The 12,192-nt window shown below is 39.2% G+C and overlaps 1 protein-coding gene across 1 annotated transcript in view; it reads right to left on the bottom strand.

Annotated features, from left to right (window-relative positions):
* Positions 1-12,192, bottom strand: part of LOC124788190 (SUMO-activating enzyme subunit 2) — a 130,859-nt gene that overhangs the window by 38,127 nt on the left and 80,540 nt on the right. Inside the window, exons 5-8 of the mRNA XM_047255356.1 lie at positions 11,708-11,926; positions 9,987-10,099; positions 3,840-3,969; positions 3,521-3,738 (exon numbers count right to left, since the gene is read on the bottom strand). Coding sequence (XP_047111312.1) covers positions 3,521-3,738; positions 3,840-3,969; positions 9,987-10,099; positions 11,708-11,926 — 680 coding nt within the window. The remainder of the gene's footprint in view (positions 1-3,520; positions 3,739-3,839; positions 3,970-9,986; positions 10,100-11,707; positions 11,927-12,192) is intronic.

The following is a 12,192-nucleotide window of genomic DNA, read 5'->3' on the forward strand; positions in this document are numbered from 1 at the left end:
TAGACACTGGTTCTCCAAGTTAAGGTATGTGTCGGGGTGGACTGTGGTGCGGCGACTAAAGTACATGACCCTTGATATAGCACGAGAAAATTGGAAGCTACTACTGGAGAGGGTTCAAGAAGCTGACCTCTTTATGCTCCTTGGAGTTGATGCTTGGCAATGCCTACCGACTGGGAACTGTACCAAATACATAAATCATCGACACAGAGTGTGGGAATGACCACCAGACCCAGACAGTCCAGAAGTCCACTGACGGCTATAAGGCAAGTATAGCACTAAACCCTGGGTCCCAAAGGAAACAATTCACTCAGATCTGTTGGGGACTGTCGGTATACCGATCAACACGCAACAGTTGAGTTCACAGAAAGTTGAAGATAAAAGCTGATGGCCATTTTAACAAAACTCAACAAACGCCGTTTACAGAATTTTACAAGAGAGGTATTTTTTAGTTTTACTCAATATCACTTATTCAAAAAATTTCAGAAATATAATACTGGTCAACAATGTATGTAGCAACTGGTGAAGGAAGAACTTACGTTCGTCACTAATCCCCTTCATTGAGAAAAAAGTTAGAAAGTACAATTGTTTCAAAACTCAAAATATCCACATTTTTATGTATGTTTCTTCTTTAGTGCTAAGAATACTCTCAGGTTTTTACTTGTATCTTTGAAAAGAGGCTAGTGAATTTTAAAAATTAGGAGATTTTTTACACAATTATTGATGCTCTAAAATTCTCATGTCTGGCCCTTTTTCATTTTGAGTAGCCATTTTTGTGTCAGAGGCACTGGAACGCTGTCATAACTCACTTTTCCCCCAAACTAGTAAAATAATTTTCATGGAGAAATGGTCTACAGCTGTCAAGTACTTGAAATAATCCAACACAACTTTACCCCTCCACTGGTTTTAGTTCAAAAAACCATCATTGCTGGAGGGAAAGCTGGACATGGGTGATTTACACACATACAGGGTGTTCCCACATGAGTGTGCAAAAATATAACAGGGCATAGAGAATGCTCCACTGAACAATCTGAGGTAGGGAATCTGGGCTCGGAGAAGCCAAGCTTAAGAAGGTACGGAAGTAAACTTGGCTAACACTTTCCAGCTTATTTACAACTAACACACATACAAGTTTACACATACTGTGCTGTTTATTTACATGTACATTCTTTATTTCCTGCAAGGACAAGAGGACAATGAGGCTGATTACTAGGAAGTATTTCCTGGTCGCTGGACTGCAAAGGGATATCCTATTCCATGGCTTGTGAGGTCATCTCACTGGAATACACTTGATTATTTTCTGTGGGGATATCTAAAGTCACTTGTGTATGAGCCCCCAGTGGAATGGAAATGGCACTAGTTGCCAGAATTGTAGCTGCCTGTGATGTGATTCAAAACACACTGGGGGTATTTGTCAGAGTTTGTCAGAATCTTGTTCGCCGATGTCATGCTTGCATTGAGGTTGATGGTTGATAGTTTCAGCATATTTTGTGAGATACAGTACAAATGGTACATTTGCTGTGTCAATGATGGTATTTGCAGTTAATTGTAACTAATGTAAATAAAAAAGAACACAGTAACGTGATTTTATTTCTATTATCTCCTCAAGCTGGCTTCTCTGACCCCAGGTTCCCTACCTCAAACTGTTCAGTAGAGCATCCTTTATGCCCTGTTACATTTTTGCATGCTCTTACAGAAAGACCCCGTAAATTGGTACAATGGCATTTCACTATAAACTGGCCCGTCTCGGCTCACACAATATTTGCTGACCATTACAGCAACTTACTTCAGAAGACCACGATCACAAACTTAAAATATTTCTATAAGAGTTTTATACAAAATGTATCACTGAAATATTTCAACAACAGTTATCAACAATGAAGGAAAAGACAGATTGCTTCTTACAGTAAAGAAGACACGTTAAATTGCAGACAGGCTCAATTGAAAGACACTTACATGAAGCTTTTGGCCACAGCCTTCATCAGTTAAATACAAACACACACCAGTCATACACGCAAGCAAGTACATCTCATGAACACTTAACTGCCAATTCCAGCATCTCCAGCCGGAATGCAGTTATCATGTGGGATGCAAGCAGCAATCTGGAGGGGTTGGGATAGTAGTAGTGTATCTGTGGGGAGAGACTAGCACTGCTGTCTGGTGGAGAGTGTGGGGACTAGAATGCCAACATGTGCAGTGTCAGGAGGTTGTGGGCAGGGAAGTGAGGAAAAAAGAAGCAAAAAATGAAAGGAACAGTGTAAGGCAGGGGGATGTGTTGGCTGAAGGCAGCACATAAACTGGGGGGGGGGGGGGGGGGGGGGGGAGATTAGAGTGGGGAGGACAGAGAGGGGTGGAAACTGCTGGGCAGAGTGTGTGGTGACAATACATTACCACAGGTTGAGGGCGGGATAATTAAGGGAGCAGAGAGAGTGTAGTAGGGATTAACTTACGTCTGCACAGTTCATAAAAGGTGATGGTGGAGGGAAGCATCCAGATGGCTTGAGTAGTGCAGCAGCCATTGACATCAAGTGTGTTATGTTCAGCTGCATGCTGTGCAACAGGGTGGTCTACCTTGTTCTTGGTCAGAGTTTGGCAGTGGCCGTTTATCCTGGTGGTCAGCTGGTTGGTCATCAAACCAGTATAAAAAGCTTGCAATGATTGAAACAGAACTGGTGAATGACATGGCTGCTTCCGTAGGTGGCCCGGCCCCTGATGGTGTCGATAAACCTGTGTCCTGTCACAGGTTTACCCCACCCTTCCATTTTGATTTGCTCATTCAACCTTCTGCTGGTTGAGATGTCGAAGTATGCCACTCCTCACTTCGCCACTTTGTTCATGATCATACTCAAAAATATAAGTCACCACCTGTGATCAACGACTGAAACATACAGTGTCATTGGCTATCCTCTCAAGACGATCTACGTACATGTTTCTTTGATTGTCCTCTGCTCAGTTGTGAGGTTTTTTGGCTGCATTTTGGCACAAACTTTTTGCACAGGCAAATCTTCAGTCAAAATTTGATGTACAGAGAAAGTGTAAGTTGAACAGATCTCCCATCATCCTTAATGTTCATGCGTCTAATCTCACAAGAGCATGCACACATTTGATGTTTCCATCTGTTTTTGAAGTTTAAGATCTCCCTGAGTGAGGTTCATCTTCACATGTTCTCAGCCTCCCCAAAAAGGATTTTTGCCCATTTTTGTAACACACAATAAAAGCACAACTTCGCTGACGGCACTCTCAAAAACCACATGATGGCTGTACAAAGCTGAAACTGTGACTGAGCATCTGTAGGGGATGAACACATCGGTCAACACAACACAGCACTGCCAGATTGCTCACAGTGTTGTCAGTCTCATTACTTTTCTCACACATCTCATGTTTATGTGTAGTGTAAAACATAATATATAGGCTACAATACTTTTGTTGGCAGCACTTCATAAGGAAGGGAGAGCTAAGCTGCTCTACTTCAATCAACAAGCAAACATAAAAGTTCTGTATAAATAAAGTAAGTAAAACTAACCTCTGGTTTTGGCGAACAGACATAACACTTTGGATTTGGTGGAATCATATGCTTTTCTGGTACAATCAATTGATTGCGATGATTGGGCTTCAAACGAAGGTATACAGACTGACAGCGTTCCACCTGTTTTTGAAGAATATTTATTGCATGAAGGACCACAATACCAGCAATAATAGCATTTGTTGTTGCGATCGCAGGAATAATATTGCCTGCCATTGCTGTAAATGATAATTACTCATTAGTTTCATTTTTTCCTGTTTCTCACAGGATATAAAAAATGGTGGCACACAAAGGAAATTGAAAGTAACAGTATTCTTACACTTTATCTCAAATCGAGATTTCCGAGGAATTTTGAATATATGTGCTCTGATATTAGCACATGCAGCAACGAAGTCCATAGCATCTTTGTCATCTTTATCCCATATTAACTGACTACCCTCACCCAAAGACTGAAACAATAATTAAACATTTATTTATTGACACAAAATTCATGACACTGATATGTGAAAATATAAACTAACTACATGAATATTAGTTAAAAGATGATAAGACCACCATTGTCTATGTACCTCTTCTGCATCTACTATTATATGTAAAACCGAAACAAGTTTGAATCAACAACACGTTGGTAGGGCAGAAGTTATTTACGGACAATTAATTTACTAATGGTACACCTGTGATGGTAATCACAGGTCTATCCTATTGCTGCCACTGCAACTTCTTTTTGTCATTTGTTTGCTGTTTACTTACAACAACAAAATTACAAATAGAGAACACTGATTGGTTTGCCTGCAATTAGGTACTATGAACATAGCTACAAAAAATTACTGCAACTGAAAACGATACAAAAAATTATGACAAAAAGTATATGAAGACACATTAAAAATTTTGAAAAATTTCTAGGGTAGTCTTGTTTATGTTTACATATCACCCAACATCATTTCCTAAGCCGATCAATTAGAGAAGAAATTTTCCTCTTGCTACAAAAAATGATTCAAATGGCTCTAAGCACTATGGGACTTTACATCTCAGGTTATCAGTCCCCTAGACTTAGACCTACTTAAACCTAACTAACCCAAGGACAGCACACACATCCATGCCCGAGGCAGGATTCGAACCTGCGACCGTAGCAGCAGCACGGTTCCAGACTGAAGCGCCTAGAACCGCTGGGCCACAAGGGTCGGCCCTCTTGCTACACTGCAAGGAGCAAAATCAGCCTAACTGCATTCATTTTTGCATCAAAAGCAAGTTGGAGGATAGAACATTTCAGAGGCACAAAGGTGAGAGCAGGTATGTTTTGTTTGGTTCACAACTTAGACGTAGACAGAACTTTCGGAGAGTACAGATGCTGAACTGCTGCTTGGCTTTAGTTACAGCTATTTTTCTGATTTCCCCCTCCCCCCCTCTTTGCACCATGATACATTTTCCCCCCTTTTTTCCTATTCTTCTTTCCCCTGCCAGTATTCAACAATAGACAGTAGTACTGTTTCCTTCAATTTGTAAATTTTTTGTCTACTGTTACAAAAACAACAAGTTTCACTATCACATCTGATCTTTAAAGACATTGAGGATTTCATTTTCATACTGGATTTGAGTGGTTTATACATAATGTTCTTCTCTCAACACCTCACAGATATTATGGGAGTAGGTACAACATTATCAGCACTTTTGTCTTTGTACTTTATTTATGCACATATCTAATGAATACAAGTAGATAATTTTTCTACACGAGGTCCTTCCTGCAATGTAACTAGTTTAATATTCACAAGACTGAATATTTCTGCCTGGAGGAAAATTTTCAATTTGTTGCATAACCATTTATGCAACATTTCCTCCAATTTATGTCAGATAAAAATTGATAAAGATTTTTCTTGTGATCCAGAAAGACAACAACTGGACCGAGTGGGATCTGAGCAGCAGGCAGCTTGTTACAGCCCTCAAAACTAAAATGGTTACTGCTTTCATTGGTGTGGCGTACTGTGACAGCAATCAATAGTGACCAAATCAACTTCTGCAACAACAGACTGAGTGTTTGTGTGAATTGGAGACTTGCCTTCCAATTAACGCAAGCCTATCAGTGCAGCCACATTTATACAGTCTGTGTAACTCGGCAATTCATGTGAAACAAGTCCCATGTTGCTCCCATACCACAGCTAGAGGGCTGCATAGATGCAGATACATGCCGATGTATCTCCGGTTATTTGCAATATGATTATTTTACGTTTAAAAGTTAAAACACAACATCAACATCATCCTTTTAATGTGCTTACATTACATAGGATTGATGTTGTTGTTGATAATGACGAGGATACTAATAATAGTAAGTATTATATCAGCAGTATCCTGGAGGAGATAGATGCAGTGTTCATATATATTAATGTAGGACATTTAATTCTTCCTGGTTTCCTGCTAAATCTAACATGCTGCCTTATGACTGAGTCATTTCTGTATTGTTAGCAGTAACAGAGATCAATAACCTCTTTTATCAGAAACTGCCTACAAGGGATATGAAGGCTGTTCTTGGATATCCCATCCAAAGGAATCTTTGCTTCATGGTTTGGCTCGTGTTTGTGTATCACACAACAAATAACATCCAATTAGCATTGCCGCATGTGTTGGGAAACAACATCATACATTATGAACAAGACTTAAATTGTAAGTTTTCAGGGTTCAATTGCCATTTTTGGTTAATTAGGCAGTTTTTTTATACTCCCTACTATAATTTAAATTCTGCCAGAGCTACAAAACTTTGGATGACAGCACCAGAAAGAGCAGCTCATTTCTGTAAGACTGATGTGCTACTTGCATGCATGCTATAAATGTTCAAGGCACAGTTAACTAAGTTGAAATATGGTTCTCAATAACGTGCACCACCATGATACATTTTTTCCCCTTTTTTCCTATTCTTCTTTCCCCTGCCAGTATTCAACAATAGACAGTAGACATTTTTCTGTTAATGCATATGAGTGAGAGTTAATTTCAATTTTATTGAGACAGTCAAACTGCAACTAATGCTATCTCAACCCCCATGACTCAGAACCATGCCTATGACTTTAACCAGTGTCACACATTTGATAAAGATGACACCTCTTTTAGGATAGCTTGACCCGCAGCAGAAAGATGTTAATGAAGACTTTCTTTTCCATGTTACACACACACACACACACACACACACACACACACACACTCTCTCTCTCTCTCTCTCTCTCTCTCTCTCTCTCTCTCTCTCTCTCTCTCTCTAGGCAAATGAACGACAGCCAATGGATTAGGTCGAACACAGGTTGCCAACTCATTGACATTCTGCCTCTCATCCTCAGCAAATGAAGGGGTTGGGGCCAAGGGACAAGTGGAATCACAGTTGGCTCTGATAACATGTTGAAGTTGCTCCCACTTCATCATTGTTATAAAGTAGCATTTTAATTACAATTTCCTTGTCCAATATCATAAGGAAAGAAGAGAATTTAGCAGCTGTTGCATGTGCAGCATTTATTTTATTGCATGAAGCTGAATATCAGAAAAAGAAACCATGCTGGTGGATGGCCTCTTTTTAAAAGCAATGAAGAAATATGGCGGGATAAAATTAATGCATGACCTTAAAGCTGAATTGAATATGGTCTTTAAATATGTCTGCTTGTGTGTGTGTGTGTGTGTGTGTGTGTGTGTGTGTGTGCGGGCGCGCGCGCGCGCGAGTGTATACCCGTCCTTTTTTCCCCCTAAGGTAAGTCTTTCCGCTCCCGGGATTGGAATGACTCCTTACCCTCTCCCTTAAAACCCACATCCTTTCGTCTTTCCCTCTCCTTCCCTCTTTCCTGATGGGGCAACAGTTTGTTGCGAAAGCTTGAATTTTGTGTGTGTGTGTGTGTGTGTGTGTGTGTGTGTGTGTGTGTGTGTGTGTTTTTGTGTGTCTATCGACCTGCCAGCACTTTCGTTTGGTAAGTCACATCATCTTTGTTTATATATATTTATTATTATTATTATTATTCACGTTTGGGCCCTACTGGACCACGCGAAGTACAATCACGGGGCATTCAGTTATTTTCTTTTAGACTTTCTCTCTGCCCAAATTGTTTTCATTCTCTCGGAATGAGCTCTTTTCCTTTCATCAGACCATGTGGTTCCAGTTTTCTTTGGTTTTTCAGCTTGACCAACTACCCAGTCATGAATTTTTTGCCTAAATAATTTTCTGTCTTGAATTTCATCTTGTTTTATATCTGCCTCTTTCATGTCCTCTTTTATAGCAGCAATCCATTTTATTGTCTCAAATTTAGCTTTACTTCGATTTTCGTAGAATTCCACTACTTGTTTAGTTAGTCTGGTAGCATCCATTCTTTTAATATGCCCATAAAATTTTAATCTGCGTTTTTTCATATCCAAATATATGCTGGTGTATTGTTGAATTTCACTATTTGCTCTTAGCCTGTATGTTCCTTCTTCAGTATATTTTGGACCTAGAATTTTTCTGATTACTTTTCTTTCTCTTTTTTGGATTTCTTGAATGTCCTTTTTTCTGTTTAAAATTAGCGTTTCAGCCCCATAAAGGCACTCTGGTTTTATGACCGTGTTGTAATGTCTCAATTTAGAGTACCTCAAGAGACATTTTTTGTTGTAGATGTCTTTTGTAAGTCTAAAAGCTGTCTCCATCTTTTGACAACGAATTTCATTTCCAATTTTTTCTAGACCAGTCTCTGAGATTGTTTCACCTAAATATTTGAATTGCGAAACTCTTTTGATTTTTCCATACTTAGTTTCCAAAAGTTTGGGTGCCAGTTTGTTGCTAGTCATATACTGTGTTTTTTCAAAAGAGATTTGGAGACCTACTCTTTCTGCTGTTTCTTTAAGAATTTCTATTTGTTTCTGAGTAATTTGGATGTCCTGCGTTAGAATAACCAAGTCGTCTGCAAAGGCCAAACAGTCTATTCGAATATTTGTTCGTCCTAATTTCACTGGTTGGTCAATTTTGAACTCCAATTTTCGTTCGCGCCACTCTTGTATTACTTTTTCTAGAACGCAGTTAAATAGCAACGGAGAGAGTCCATCACCTTGCCTCACGCCTGTTTTTATTTCAAAGGATTCTGAAATTTCTCCTCTGAACTTTACTTTTGATTTTGTACCAGTTAGCGTGTCTCTGATAATTGCCGTGGTTTTAGGATCCAGGCCTTGTTCTTTCACAATTTGGAAAAGAGATTCACGATCCACTGATATATCATTATAATAGAAGGAAACATTCCACGTGGGAAAAATTATATATAAAAACAAAGATGAGGTGACTTACCGAACGAAAGCGCTGGCAGGTCGATAGACACACAAACATACACACAAAATTTAAGCTTTCGCAACAAACTGTTGCCTCATCAGGAAAGAGGGAAGGAGAGGGGAAGACGAAAGGAAGTGGGTTTTAAGGGAGAGGGTAAGGAGTCATTCCAATCCCGGGAGCGGAAAGACTTACCTTAGGGGGAAAAATGGACAGGTATACACTCGCACACACGCACATATCCATCCACACATACAGACACAAGCAGACATATTTAAAGACCAATATTTAAATATGTCTGCTTGTGTCTGTATGTGTGGATGGATATGTGCGTGTGTGCGAGTGTATACCTGTCCTTTTTTCCCCCTAAGGTAAGTCTTTCCGCTCCCGGGATTGGAATGACTCCTTACCCTCTCCCTTAAAACCCACTTCCTTTCGTCTTCCCCTCTCCTTCCCTCTTTCCTGATGAGGCAACAGTTTGTTGCGAAAGCTTGAGGCTAAACAACGTTAACCATGTGGCAAGGGAATGTGACAGTGATTGTGAAGGAGAGACTTGTGGATGGATATGAGGAGAGCATAATCAAATGAGGGAGGGAGGTCGTGGAGATGTACAAGAGGTTTCGGATTAGGAAAGGATAGTGAAGGAAATGGGCCCTGCCCCTTCAAAGGAACCATCCCACCATATGCCTGAAGTAATTTAGAAGAATTATCGAAAATCTAAATCAGCATGACCGGATGCACATTTAAACTGTCGTATTCCTTAATGTAAGTCCAGTTTGCTAACTACTGCACCACCTAACTCGGTGAAAGGGGACAAGAAGGGTGAGAGGCAAACTTACAGAGTTAACCCTCTCACAGGCACTCAACAACACTTTAAATAAAACTGCTACAGCCTTGCTTTTAACTATGGTTACCAAAATGGCATACACTGTCTGCCCTGATGTATGCCTATCAGTTTAGGAGCTCAGTTCTCTTTAAGATGAAGTGGATAAACAAGACAGTGTGGTGAGTAATGGGACAATAATAGGTGTTGAAGGAGAAACTTTGCATCTCTTGAATTAAGGGACACTGCTGCTAGATGCCATGATCTCAGTAAGCTGCCAGCATATCTTTCACAACAAATTTCATGGTGCTTAAAACTAATAATTTTTCACCATTAGTTATATCAAACTGTTAAAATGGTGATCAATATAATACCAAAATGGAAACTATTACCTTTAATTTATTGTTCAGATTCATACAGGAATTAGTAAACACACTGACACATTCCTTTAAGCTCCACAAATCTTTTGATCTGTCACCATCAGCTGAGAGACTGGAACTACTACCTGTAATTACACAGAAAAATATTTTTTAATGTGGAAGTATTTTAATGCCAATAAAATTCAGTACTTTGGTAGAAGTCTGAAAATGAAGCGACTGATTGGATACATTGTTATATTCATAGACTGAGCTAAATGGAAGTGCAAACACTTTACAGCAAAATCTAACTATTATTCTAAAAGACATCTGCTTCCATGGCGCAATGAAATTATGAGGGTGGTTTGATACTTCTGGTATATTTCCATGAAAGAATGGAACATTTTTGTTGCGCCTTCATGGTTGGTAAGCTTGATTATTCCAAGGATCGTATAAAAAAAAATTCTACATGTACAGTGTACAGTTCACTGTTGACAGCTGTCTGTAATGGTCCGTGTGTCAACTGAGATTGAAAATGGAGAAAACTGAGTTTCATGCTGTTATTAAACATTTTCATTTGAAAGGTAGGACAGCCACACAACTGGGAACAGAACTGGATGATGTTCATGCGGAATCTGCACAATCATTGATGACCACTTACTTTTGGATTAATGAATTTAAACACATTTGGACCTGCACCAAAGACTAAGCACACTCCGGCTGTCCAGTTGACGTCACCACATAGGAAACCACTGACAAAATCCATGATAAGGTAATGCAAGACCACCTAATAAAAATTCATGAGACTGCTAAGACTGTAGGCATCTCAACTGAGTGAGCGTATAATATGCTGCATGGATAATGCACTATGAACAAGCTGTGTGGAAGGTGGATGCCACAAATGCTCACAGTCGACCAAAAGTGCATCTGGCACACCATTTCAGTATAATGTCTGGCAATGTTTAATCGCTATCAGCAAAACTTTTGTGTCGATCTGCAATTGCTGATGAAACCTAGGTCCATCATTACACACTAGAGTCATAACAGTGGACAAAGGCTGATGAAAGAGCACCGAAAAAGACAAAAACCCATTTGTCAACTGGTAGGTGATGGCCACTGTTTTTTTGAATTCCCAAGGAATAATCCTCATAGATTACTTGGAAAAAGGTGGAGCCATACATGGATCCTATTATGCTTAATTATTGAATCATTTGAAACTTGCATTGGTTAGCATGCAAAAAAAGTGCTCTTTCACCAGGATAATGCGCTATCCCACACATCAGCAATAACAATAGCGAAAGCATATGAACTGCACTTTGACTTGGTTTCTAATCCACCCTATTCGCCAGACTTAAGCCCAAATGAGTTCTTCTGTTCTGATAGTAGCAGCCCACGAGTATTTTGTGTAGCTTGAAAGAACCTATTTTTTCAGATGGGATGAAAAAGTTGGAGGATTGCTGGACCAAGTGTATATCCCTCAAAGGAGACTATGTAGAAAAGTAAGGGGAGTTGTTTATAAAACAAACATTTTTTTCTCGCTTTTTCTACCAGACTTATCAAAACAGCTTTGCATTTGCAGTGAATAAATGAGTTCTAAAGCAACAGGTCAGTTTTAGATTAACCTTTCAAATGAGTAACCTCTGAAGCTATTAAGAAATAAAATTTACACAACAGATTGTAGAGTTTCACTAAAATTACTGCAAATAATATTTTATTAAGTCAGTGATTTCCTGAACTTTCTTACAAGGCTACATTACCTTCATCAAGGTCTGATTCTGATGTTATAGGAGTTGGCGGTGTTCTCTTTTCCCATAGATGCTTCATACTAAGAAGGTAACGAATATCTTCACAGAAAAGCTTATTCATCAGTTTCTTAGGATCATAATTACAGGAAACAGCCCAAGATCGTGTTGAAACACGGTCTATATTTGCACCATCTGTCTTGGTAGCATTCAGAGCACCTTCTCCAGCTTCACCTGTAAAGAGGAACAATTCTGTCCTATAATTCTACTGACCAATAACAATAAGTTCACTATTACTTACAATACAAGCTTAACAACAACCAAATAAGTTTCTATAACCAACTTTTTATATATTTATCAAACTTTATCAGTATAATATTGTACACTGGACAATTGTATGTTATACAAATGGCTTTGTCTTTTGTTTACAGTTACTGAATTGAGTACCATAAACAGTTAAACATGGATGTTACTCAAAGTGGTGGTATAAAGTGTCAGTT

The sequence above is a fragment of the Schistocerca piceifrons genome, chromosome 3, assembly GCF_021461385.2.
Source record: "Schistocerca piceifrons isolate TAMUIC-IGC-003096 chromosome 3, iqSchPice1.1, whole genome shotgun sequence".
Taxonomy (NCBI): Eukaryota; Metazoa; Arthropoda; class Insecta; order Orthoptera; family Acrididae; genus Schistocerca; species Schistocerca piceifrons.